The 12,490-nt window shown below is 39.9% G+C and overlaps 2 protein-coding genes across 6 annotated transcripts in view; one reads left to right on the top strand and one right to left on the bottom strand.

The window, feature by feature from the left end:
* METTL25 (methyltransferase like 25) overlaps nucleotides 1–3,130 on the bottom strand; it is a 61,070-nt gene extending 57,940 nt beyond the window's left edge. For 3 of the 5 annotated variants that reach the window (XM_054062494.1, XM_054062510.1, XM_054062502.1), the window contains exon 1: nucleotides 2,785–3,127. In XM_054062494.1, coding sequence (XP_053918469.1) covers nucleotides 2,785–3,028 — 244 coding nt within the window. In that variant the 5' untranslated portion in view covers nucleotides 3,029–3,127. Of the gene's footprint in view, nucleotides 1–2,784 lie in introns of all 5 variants that reach the window. The other 2 variants (XM_054062476.1, XM_054062485.1) reach the window with 2 other exon arrangements.
* Nucleotides 3,079–11,954, top strand: CCDC59 (coiled-coil domain containing 59). The gene is made up of 4 exons (XM_054062522.1): nucleotides 3,079–3,262; nucleotides 4,794–5,016; nucleotides 7,454–7,553; nucleotides 10,083–11,954. Exons 1-4 carry the CDS (start codon nucleotides 3,133–3,135, stop codon nucleotides 10,242–10,244), a joined length of 615 nt encoding a protein of 204 aa, XP_053918497.1. The 5' UTR covers nucleotides 3,079–3,132; the 3' UTR covers nucleotides 10,245–11,954.
* Nucleotides 11,955–12,490: the final 536 nt, after the last annotated feature.

The following is a 12,490-nucleotide window of genomic DNA, read 5'->3' as shown; positions in this document are numbered from 1 at the left end:
CACCTCTCAAATCTGTCAAACTCCCTCTGGAATTTCCTTTAGGGGTTTGGGGTTGGTTTTTTTTATGGTTTCATCTAATAATTAGTTTTGTTCTAGCTTCTAATTACATTTAATTTTATGTCCTGTTGCTCTAAATCAGTCCTGACTATGACATTACCTGGCATCCAACACTTTTTCTTGCTGACTAGACCACTGTCTTGCTTCCATCTGGCTCTCGAAGTTAACTCATAATCCAATGTCTTTCTCACACGCAAATAAATCCTGTGGGTTTTTTTTCCCAGATACCTCAACCCTTTAAAAATGAGTCTTACAGTTAATATTTTGAAGGTCTTTATATCCAAGAAATGTTACAAGCAATGCAGCAATTCACAGTTCTTCAGTTTATTTCCAAATCCAAATCATTATCTTAACTTGTCTTTTACGCCAAAAAATACACAGCTCCACATGCTACATTTTGCAGATCCTTCCACTATACCCCATGTAATTTTCTGTTTGACGTGTCATTTCATGTAGCATTTCAGAGCTAACGCTACTCGAGAGCTACCTATGTTCCCTAAGCTTTGGCATGATGCAGGTTTTTCTCAGCCAAGTCCTTTTCCAGAGATTTTACCTTAGTTTTGAAACTGATCTCTTTTGCTGAGGCTGAGTAACATACCTTTTAGATGCTTTATCTTCATTTCTGTGCTCTGCTTGAAAGCATATTACTGATATGTTTCCCTCCTACTTGGCCTGTAGTAAATTGAGTAACACAGTCTCATAACCGGCCTCCTGAGTTACTTGAAAATTACTAAAATATGAAGTGCTTCTTAAATAGGTCTTGTCAGAAATAGAAGTGCTTTCTGTCTTCCTTTGCCAGACACTCATTACTACAGATATACAGGATAGAGGTGCTTAAAGCCTCTTCCAGCTGTCTTCCACATTTCCAGTTTCAACATTTGGAGGACTTCTAACAGCTACATCTTTCCACTCACGTGGAGGGGTCTTTTTCAGTTCATTCTGCCTCTTCAGAAATTTTTCAGAGTGAAGGAGTCTGACAGTCGGGAGCTTCACTTCATTTCTAAATGCACTGGATGATATTTATAAAATGAGACCATCATCACAACTGTCACTACCCAAAGCCTCCTAAAGTGCAACTACTCCCACCACGGCCATACTTCATCTGAACCGTAACAGTTCCAAATAAATCCTGTTACTCTGGAAAAGATGAGCACTGCTGGTGCAAACACAGGAATGAAAAAGCAAAAACAGCCAAAGGCAGACTGATGGCACACCATGGGAATGGCCGTGGGAAGGCAATGGATGAGAAAGTAGGGGGGAGGAAAAAGCAGCTCAGTAGAGTGGTGCGAAATTTTCCTGCTTTATTAAAAAGCAGGTAAAATAATTTCAAGCATAGAGAGGAGGGTAACAGGCAAGCAAAGAAACCGATGTTGCCTGAGGAGCATGAGTTGGCTGGAAGAGGGGAGCCACTGAGGCTCACAGGTGGCGGCAGCAGGGCAGCCGCACAAGCTGAGCCTGTGGGCTGTAACACCTCCCTGAGCACTGGTGATACAAGAAGTTACTATTACAAAAAGGGGAATATTTCTTATTGAAGTTAAAGTAATGTTTCATGTAAGTAACCGCATTTTTTTAAAGTTAGACAGAATGTCCGTCTGATATTATGTTTTCTTTCAGACAGTGTTTTTCCACACACTGTTCATTCTTTGGAGGTGATAACATCCTGTGTTCAGTGTGATCTGTGCTGAACAGATGTGTCTTCTTCTGCAATCACCTCTGTGTGGAGTCTCTCTCTATCTCAAATGCACGATTAGGCAGATCTGCCTACAAAGCTCCATATTAATACGAGACTTGTCTGTTGCAAAGTTCATAACAGCACTAAAATTAGTCCTTGGAAAGTAACGGAATATGCATAAGATTTCTGGGAAAATTTATAAATAGAGTCATAGAATCACCAGGTTGGAAAAGACCTCTCGGATCATCTAGTCCAACCATTCCTATCTGCCACTAAACCATCTCTCTGACCACCTCGTCTACACATCTTTTAAATACCTTCAGGGATGGGGACTCAACCACCTCCCTGGGCAGCCTCTGCCAGTGCCCAATGACCCTTGCTGTGAATTTTTTTCCTGATATCCAGCCTGAACCTCCCCTGGCGCAGCTTGAGGCCATTCCCCCTTGTCTTGTCCCCTGTCACTTGGGAGAAAAAGCCAGCACCCTCCTCTCTACAACCTCCTTTCAGGTAGTTACAGAGAGCAATAAGGTCTCCCCTCAGCCCCCTGTTCTCAAGGCTAAACAACCCCAGTTCCCTCAGCCACTCCTCATAAGACTTGTTCTCCAGCCCCTTCACCAGCTTCGTTGCTCTTCTCTGGACACACTCCAGAGCCTCAACATACATGTAACTGGGAAATCTATCCTGTGATGAGCTCTTGTATCACTGCACACGATTGGTGAGATCGCTCCCTCGTGCTGCCCAGCCCTGATAAGGGTGTTTGCTTTCTAAAACTCCAAAAAGACTCTTAGGTATGAGTTTACTCCTTTACTATGAGGGTGGTGAGGCCCTGGTACAGGTTGCCCAGGGAAAATGTGAATGCCCCATCTCTGGGGTGTTCAAGGCCAGGTTGGATGGGGCTTAGAGCAACATCATCTAGTGGGACGCGTTCCTACCGCAAGGACGGTTGAACTGGATGATCTTCAAGGTCTCTTCCAACCCAAGCCATATATGATTCTATGATTTTCGGCATCACTGGCGCCCCGAGGTCCTCCCCGCCTGGCCCCATCCCGACTCACCCCCCAGCTCCGCGCCGGCGGCCTCCGCCAGGGGTCGCCCCAGCGCCAGAGGCCCGGCGTTGCTCAGGGCCTGCAGCACGGCCTCGGGCCGCGCCGCCACCAGCCGCTCCCACAGCCCCCGCGTGTAGAACTCCACCGTGTGAGCGCGGCATAGAGGCAGCGCCCGCGACACGAACGCGGCCGCGCGCCTCAGCGCCCCCAGCGCCGCCGCCGCCGGTACCTCGGCAGGGAGAGGCCGCGCCATGGCCGGGTGGGCGGTAGAATCGAGCGGCGGCGGCGCGGCTCGCTGACGTCATCTTCTGTCGTCGTCTCGGTGACGCCATCTCGCGGCGCGACACTGGCAGAGCCATGGCGGCGCGGCGGGGCGGGAGTGGAACGGCGGAGGAGGAAAATGAAGCCGGCACGGCCCGCGGTCCCCGCCGAAAGCGGCTGTGGAAGCCTGTGTTGCTGCGCAACGTCATTGGCAGCGTCCAGGAGGGTGAGTCCGGGCGCAGGGAGGCCCGGGTCGGCCTCCTTTCCCCCCCGCCTCTGAGTCGCCCCGGTCCGGCCTTAGTGAGGGCATCCGGAGCCCCTGGGCCCGTCCTCCCTCGCTGCCCGGGGGGATGAAAGCGTGTTGGTCTGTCTGCGGCGGGGAGGGCTCGCTTGAGGTTCGGGGCCGGCGGCCGCAAGGTTGTTGGGGCCAAGGTTTTGAAACGAGAAGTACTTATTATTACAAAAAGTGGAACATGTTTTATATAAGGTAGAGTTACGTTTCATGTAAGTAATTGTATTTTTTTAAATTTAAATAGAAAGTCCCTCTGGTAGCATGTATTCTTTCAGACAGTGTTTTTCCAGACCACTGTTCATTCTTTGAAAATCATGACGTCTTGTGTTCAGTGTTATCTGTGCTGAACTGATGTCTCTTCTTTTGTAATCAATCACCTCTGTTTGGAGTCTGTCCCTATCTCGAATGCAAGGTCAGGCAGAGAGCTGGAGCCATCTTCAAATAAACGAGAGTTTTGACTGTTGCGAAGTTCATAATAACACTAAAACTAGTCCTCGGAAAGTAGTAGAAAATGCATAAGACTTCTGGGAAAACTTATACACATGCATGTAAGTGTGAAATATATTCTGTAACTAGCTCTGGTCTCATTGCACATGGTTGATGGTGACCACTCCCTCATGGTGCCCAGGCCTGATTAAAGGATATTTGCTTTCTAAAGCTCCCAAATGGGTCTTAGAGAGTTTATTTGTCGGCGTTTTCACTATCACTGTGTCCAGCTGCAGGTCCCAGATCTCAGGATTGCAGAGCCTCTTCTGCAGTGGTGCACCCAGGCTGGGTGATGATGGTTCTCTGCTTTAGGACTTGGGTTTAGTTTTCTGTGTGTATTGAAAATAGAAGCATTTTTGGAAAGTTTCAGACTGTTGACAGGTAGTTAATAGAAATGTTAAAATGAACCTATAGGAAAAAGGGTTTTGCAGCGCTTACGAAATTTCAGGTTTGGAGAAAAATGAAAATGAAAAGTTGGGACTAATTTGAATTTGCTGCCTTTAGAAAATATTTTGTTAATAAATATTGTCAAATTCAGTAGCTCTTAAGATACTGTAATCTAAAAGGGTAACATTGACATATTAGGAGGAAACCATGCTTATCTTCATTGATAAGTGGTTGTGTGACGATGGAGACTTGAAGTGTTAATGCATCTTTTCACTGGATTTGAAAACCATTGACAAAGATATATAATGTTGAATGTAATGTGCATTGAGTGGTACATTTGCAATGCCATGGCTTCTTAAAGATGATTAATTTTTGGTTAATTAATTAATTTTCCCTACTGCATAAGCTACAGTAGGGAACAGTGTTTTTTCCTTGAATTTTTGACTGGTCTTTATTAAAATTAGCTCAAATAGTGGGGTTTTTTTTTTTTCTATTTTGGAAAGAAAATGGATTGAAATGATCCTGGCAACAATTAAATAATTTTGTACTACTTCAGTGCCAGTTTATTTAACCCTTTTTCTTATGTTTTCAGGGCAAGGATTTGCATTTCGGAGAAAACAAAAGATTGAAAGACAATACAGGAGATTATTGAAAAGGGGAAGAAAGGTCCCTTCTCAACGGGATGATCAGTTTACCGATACTTATCCAGAGCACTTGAAGCACCTTTACCTAGCTGAAGAAGAAATGCTTAAGAAACGGCGCAGGGCTCAAGATGACTCGGTTTTATCAGAAGAAAAACTTAATAAGGCAGTAGAGTAAGTTTTTGAAACATGGCTCTAGAAACAAGTAATCGTTTCCATAATTGACAAAATAGTTTAAATCTTACACCTTACATGGACTTGGTGATTTGCTTTACCCTGAAACAATGCCCTAAGATCTTAAATGTTTTTCCTAACTGTTAATGTATTTAAATGTCCACCTCTGTTGTGTTTGCATCAGAATCAGAGAGCAAAATTGATGATGTTTAATGCTTAATTCCACCAAAATAATGTAGCATTAGCATGGTACTTTAAGGATAGGGTTCAGCCCAAGAGCAGTAAGTGGTGACCAGTTTCTTACTGTGCCTGCAAAGATAGGAACCTGCTTTTCAGACAGTGTGCTTTTGAGTTTATAGAGTTTTCCTTTGGTTTGATTTCCAGTATTTTTAGATGAATGTCACTTTTCAGGAACATTTTTTACATTATCTTACTGTTTCTTGTTTGATAGCTTGTCTTCTTTACGTTATGCTGTTTCTTCTGTTAGAATGAGCAATACTGTGTGCAGTTTTCCTTTTGTAGCATGGCTAGTTTGAAAGGATTTTAACTGTGTATTTAAAAAAAGTGAAATGAAGGATGTAGTAAAACCTTAAGACAGTAAGGCTCTTGATCAAAGTAATAATGTTAAGTACTAGAGATGTCATAATAGTTTCCCAGTGGTGTTTGATGGTTTGGGGTTTTTTGTTTGTTTGATTTTAAATTTACTTATAATTACTGGGAAAAGTCAACTGGAGATTTTAACTTGCAGCCTAACAAGTATCAGACATTTAAAACAATTTTTTCCCCGTGTTACAGTAATTTCCCCTGAAATCTTGGTTAGGTCTGTCAGTAAAATGAAAAGCAGTGGTCACTTAGCTCTAGCAGTGTTACAGCAATGTTTTCAAACAGCGCTAAAGTACAGGGATTGATATAATGCCTTTTTGTCCCCAGTACAAGATGTGTCGTAAGCCTCTTGAGTTCCTTGTATCATCTGCATCTAAACCTTCCTGAGAAGAATGCTGGCTTGGGAGATGTGGGAAGACAGTCAGATCTAAGCCCAGCAGTGGGAGAAAAGTAGAGTTTTATCTGCAACAGTCAGCTATGTCTCAAATAGTACTGAAGTTTTCTCTTTAAACCAGAGGGTTTTTTAATTTTGCTTAAACTATGGTCATAGAACTTGTAAACCAGAATTAATAATTCTGCAACAATGTGACTGCTAATCTGTGAGGTGTGGTGATGCGTAGAGTCTGCTAAGTAGACTTCAGTGTTCTATTAAGATGTCAGTGTTCTATTAAGATGTAAGGTAAAATAATTCTTTGGTTAGGCAGTTCTATTTTGATCATATATTGCAATTTAAGTAGTTTTATACTTCACACAATGAGGTGTCATGGCACAATATTGCCACAGGATGGAGATGAGTGTAAAGCAAAGTTGTTGGGTTTTTTTTTTCAGGTAAGTGATATTTGTTAATGAAAGTATGAGCAAATACTTTCTCTTTCCTTTTAGATCATGTCTGAAATCTCTAGATGATGATGGCTCGTTTTCAGCTTTTTGTAGTATGAGTAATAATCAAACTTCTTTTATGAACAGTTGTTAAATACCTAGCAAGACTTAAATTTTACAAGTGTGAAACATCTTTGCTACCACACTGTTTACATAATAGCTGTATTGTAAATCAGAAAAATAACTTAGAACTGAATAAAGAGAAAAATCCGCTCAAAGTAGTATGACAATAAATGCCAGACAAATGGCACTAATTTTCTTCTACTGTTTTTCTTTGGTGAAAGATACCTGGGCATTTTTTTCATATTGAAGTTTGGAAGGAACGTAATTTCTGCTCCTAGTTTGAGGACATTAAGGAAAATAAATGCCATCTCCTTCAAGAAGAAACTGCTGGAAAGGCATTGTTGCTAGTGTGCTTTTTCACCTTGCCATGTCAACCTGACTTCTCTGGCAGGCAGTCTGCTAACAGCTGGCTGCCCTCATATCTCTGCAGTTGCATCCATATGTCAGAACTAGAAAGAGTTAGTACAACTCTAAGCTAGTGCATTCAGGTTTCCTACTTTTGTAGAGCCTGTATGAGGCTCTTTTAGGCACTCTCTTAATTCATGAAACATCCATGTGAAAAGCCAGCAGATAAAATATGTGTCTTTCTAAAAGTTGTATGCAGTCCCATCTTTGGTACATTTGGCATTGGAGGAGTTTTTTTGCTGTGTTTTCAGGCTTACTGGTCCTCAGATTACATGTAATGATATTGGCTATCCTGCAAGAGTGTTGCAAATAGGTATTCAGTGTAGAAGAATGAGCCTTCTGACGTGTACTTCTTATTAACTTCCCCAAATATGCAAAAAATGGTGGAAGAGTGGAAGACTGTGCTTTGATTCTGCAGTGGCTGTGAGATATATGGTTATGTCTTGGTGATAGTCCGTGTCTGAAGTCCATGTACTTTTTCTTATAGGCCAGTTATGTCTGAAGGGAAGTTAAAGAAGAAAACAGCCAATCAGAAGGCAATAGAAGAGTATGAGAAAATAAAGGCTGAGCGTGCTAGAAGGAAAGAGGTAAATCTTAATCAGAGATCTTTCTTGGTTGTAGACAAAAGACTTGGTTGAAATGCTTTTCTACCTGTTTTCTATCTGGAACCAAATAGAACAGGAACACAGGTATTGGTATTTTTTCAGTCTTTTTCAACTTGACAGCAATATTCAGGCATGCAGGTGTTCATTGTTATTGTTTTCTTTGTTTTACTATTTTTGTCTTGCAGTTGCTGTTAGCAGCTTTCTTTTTATGTCAGTACATTAGGAAAAATTCAGAGCTTGGTCCGCATATCCCAATGGATTATACTAGACCTTTTAGGTATTGTAGAAGGGGAAGTAATAACAATACCATCATCTTGTGATGAAAAGTGAAATATCCATTTTATTTCTTATCTTGTTCTCTTAATGCAGTCTTCCTTTTACGTTTTTATGTACTTTGACCAACAGTGAAACAATTAAATGTACTAGTGGCTGCAGCCAAAATCTTTAGTGATTTTTTTTTTTCCCCTCATTCTAATTTAATGGTACTTATTCTTACAGGATATATCTTAATATATCTTATTATTATCATTGGTGTATAACTCCGTTAAGTTAGTCATTTGAGACATCCTTACTTAACTAGTTCTGTTCTTTCCCAGTGCATTGTTTGTTGCCCTGTAAAATGGCACACATTGTAACAGAAGTTGTATAACTTGCTCCTCACAAACTAAATTTTGGTAACTACTGTATAAATATTGCATAAATAAATAGCTGGATAAAGTGTCTTATTTCTTCGATTAAGCTGTACTTAAAACTAGAGCTGTTTTATGCAAGCTGATCTGTGAGTCTTGGTGAGTTATGTGGTTGTTCTGCTGAGAGCCGCTTCTTTGAATATTAGATGGAGATCATGCAAAAAGAAATGAATGCTATGCCCAGCTTATTTAGAGGAAATACAAACAAGGAAAAACCCAGCAAGTCTGCAAATCATGTTCTTTGAGTTGCCTGAGAGGAGATGTCTGATTTTTGGTCTTACGAAGCAAAACAAACAGGAACTAAATGTCCCAATATCTGTAATCACTTATATGGAATACTGGTATGATGACCACATACTTTACCATCATGTGTGTCAGCAGACACTGGATTTGCTGATACTTATTTTGGGAAAAGGAATAAGCCTAAAGGCACAATTTTGACCTCCACACTATGTAAAAAACTTATGCGTGAGTAGAGATCAGAAAAAAATACAAACATAAGTAACAACTACCTAAGTAAGGTGAATGTTCTTGCTTTTGATTGGTAGTTTAAATGAATGTTGTTTCCAGCTGTATGCCAAACAGCAGTAAAATTATTACGTAGGAAGGGAATTACAAATAAATTAGTTGATGCTATTCTGGTTTTAAAAAAGAAGTTAATTATATTGCTCATTGTTACAGTAAAATACATAAAGCATTCTGAACAAAGGGGTGTTATATTTGCAGGTTTGTTTGGTTTTTTTTTTCCCCCAGAAGCCTGTTAGATTTCTATTTGGAAATGTTTTCTTGGGGTATTTCTGGTTAACTATAATCTACATCACAGCATTCTCACTTATTTTTGTACATGACAGGAGCTAGCTATGTGATGGAAAACAGTAATGTAATTGATAAGCTATCACGTGAGCATTCCTCAGAAGCATCTGCCTTTGTGGTCAGGAAAGCACTGAATTTCAAAGAACAAGCTTTATGAGATGAAGTGATCCAAATGAACTGATGCGGTCATTCAGTCTGATTTGTGATGTGTTGCATATTTTAGTATAAGTGAAGCAAGCTAGTTAGCTTGCGTGTTGTGGATGTTTACCCAAATTACTCTAATAAGATTATAACACTTGAGAAGGGGGTGTAAACTGATAAAAACTGAACATAATATCATGGTGACTGTCCATACAGTCTAAGTGCCTCCATTAGTGTTTTCATTATATATGTGCTGTCCTGTCAACATGGAAAGTACTACAGTTGAAAATTTGGTTAGGTGGGTTTTTTTTTTTCCTTTCTTACTAAAGAGAACAGTCTGTTGCTTTGAAGAGGACATGTCACTAACAGTTTGGTCCTGATCAAGCTGCCCTAGGTAATGCTGCTTGTGATGCTGTCCTAGTATGACAAACTTGCCCAACTTCCAGCCCTATATAAGGCCCATATCCTGTCAGTCTCCTGCGGATGGCCAGTATTATAGTGTGTCTGGATTGGCCACTGGATCATTTTCTTTCTTGCACTCAAGAGGAGAAAGTGGGAATCGTTTGCCACATTGTCATTTAAGGGAAAAAATCATAGAAAGGAAGTAGTACATATTTTAGTGACAATCCTTTTCACAGGATGTTCTGAAGAAAATTTCTCTCTTTTCTTGAAGCTTTAGGCAATATAATCTGTTTTGATTGCAGTATGCACTGAAAGAAAGTCCTGATTAAGTTTTTAATAGTAGTGGTATTTTCAGTGACAGTACAATACCTAATTGCCAGTAATGAAAAAGAAATGTTATTTATTACTTGTAGATAGCTTCATAGTTACAGAAGATATGTAATCATATCAATTTGTTTAATTTCAGGAGGCAGAAAAAAGAAAGCAACAAAGAGAAGCAGCTCAGCGGTTGTACAAGCAAAAGAAAATGGAAGCTTATAAAATATTGAGTAAGAAGACAAAAAAAGGACAGCCAAATCTAAACTTACAAATGGAATATCTTCTTCAGAAAATACAGCAAAATACATAAACCTCTGTATACATCCTAATTACAGTGTTTGAGTGGACATTTTATTAATTGTCTTTTAATAAATAATGCTTTTTGCTTCTGTATGACTTTTGACATTGGCTTGATTTATCTTATCAGTCCAATAGTGGAGGGTATTCATGAACATATGTTTTCTATGCTGAGAGTGAGAGAGAGGTGGTACCTTGAAAATAAATGGTCTGTATTTCTAAACCTAAGTTCTATTAACTATGTAATATCCTGAATTCCAAGTCATTAGAGCCTAGTACCATCTGAACATCTGTCTACCTTGTGTGAAATATTTGTTTTCTAGCTCTAACACTTCCTGCAATTGTGACTACTAAACTTATACTTATTTGAGTAAAATGGTATGTGCGATGGTGAGAAGCTCAACATGAGCCTGCAGTCCAGAAGGCCAACCGTATCCTGGTCTGCATCTAAAGAAGCATGGCCAGCAAGTTGAGGGAAGTGATTCTGCACCTCTATTCCTCTCTTGTGAGACCTCATCTGGAGTATTGTGTCCAGTTCTGGGATCCTCAACATAAGAAGCATATGGACCTGTTGGAATGGGTCCAGAGGAGGGCTATAGAGATGATTGGTACGAGGACAGGCTGAAAGAGTTGGGCTTGTTCAGCATGGAGAAGCGAAGGCTCCGAGGACATCTTATAGTGACCTTCCACTATCTGAAGGGGGCTACACGAAGGCTGGAGAGGGACTTTTCACAAAGGCTTGTAGTGATAGGACAAGTGGGAATGGGTATAAACTGGAGAGGGGCAGATTTAGACTGGGTGTTAGGAAGAATTGCTTCACTGAGAGTGGTGAGGCACTGGCACAGGTTGCCCAGGGAAGCTGTGGATCCCCCATCCCTGGAGGTATTCAAGGCCAAGTTGGATGGGGCCTTGAGCAGCCTGATTTAGTGGGAGGTGTCTCTGCCCATTGCAGAGGGGTTGGAACTAGGTGATTTTTAATGTCACTTCCAACCCAAACTATTCTATGGTTCCATGACATAATTAAAATCTACGTGCAGTTGGATAGGGTTTGACACATGAAAACAAGAACATAAACTACTTGGATGGCTATTATTCTCCACAAAAAGTAAAACTTATTCCAAAAATACTTTGAATATAAAGATCTTGTATTCTTAACATATGCTTTTGCTTGGTGATTTATACTTCGGTTATTTATTTTGTTCATAAACCAAGTATAAATTACAATGGATCATGTAGATGGGTTGATGTTTTGGTATGCTGACTATTTCAAGTTTTAATTTTGTTCTTTGGAACATCTGTAGAAAAAGGATTCTTTTAAATCTTGATTGGAGGTGCAATTAGTGATCTTCGGCCTAATAAAATGAAAGCATTCTTAGTAAAACTAGTAAGTTTGCAGTAAAACAAGTTAACTATTTTCCTTTGGTTTATACAGGGGAATACTGTTATACTTCTGCCTTTATCTCAGTATATTTTGGCAGCCAAGAAGTAATACTGTGTTTCTTCTGCATATAATAAGGACCATATAGACATCAAAGTAAGGAATGTCTTGGAATAAATTTCTCAGGACATGCTCTGTAAGATTTGCAATATATGGAATAACTTAATATTGGAGATAACCTTATTTAGAAGTTGATATCAACTACAAAAAATTCCTTGTTTAAAATACATGGAGAAAAATTAAATGTATGGCAATCACTGCTGAATGAGGAATAATTCAGGAGTTAACTAAAATCTTTCTTGTGTCAAAGGCAGTAATATAGCAGTGATGATGCTGAGTGGCTCAAAGTGATGCAGGAAGAGAAGGGAACTGAACCATTACTTTCTTTTACAGACTAAAGGTAACAACCAACCAATCACTTTTTTTTTTTACGGAGAAAAAAATGGAAGGAATGTTTTGAGGAAGGAAATAAGGATCTAATTACTTCTTTTTATTGGATTATAGCTAGGAAAATATTCCAACGACAATTACATAAGTTTATGGAGGCTGCCTGTAAAAGCTGCTGCTTTCAACTGTGTCTTTTAATTTGAAACATATGAGAAGTTAGTCCAATAGGATATTAAATCTTTAAGCAGGCAGAAGCTATTTCTTTTTGATACTATGATCTACCTAAATACCAAGAAATGGCCCCTGCTTGTACTGTTTTTTTTTCGTTAAACATTGCTATGTAGTGAAGATGTTGAAATGTGAAGAAGAGGAGCATTAAGTCCTGTAGCTATTCTTTTCCTTTTTTTGCTAGTTACACACTCAACTTCTCTCTT

The sequence above is a fragment of the Cuculus canorus genome, chromosome 1, assembly GCF_017976375.1.
Source record: "Cuculus canorus isolate bCucCan1 chromosome 1, bCucCan1.pri, whole genome shotgun sequence".
NCBI classification, from domain to species: domain Eukaryota; kingdom Metazoa; phylum Chordata; class Aves; order Cuculiformes; family Cuculidae; genus Cuculus; species Cuculus canorus.
This window is presented reverse-complemented; position numbering and strand designations above follow the sequence as displayed.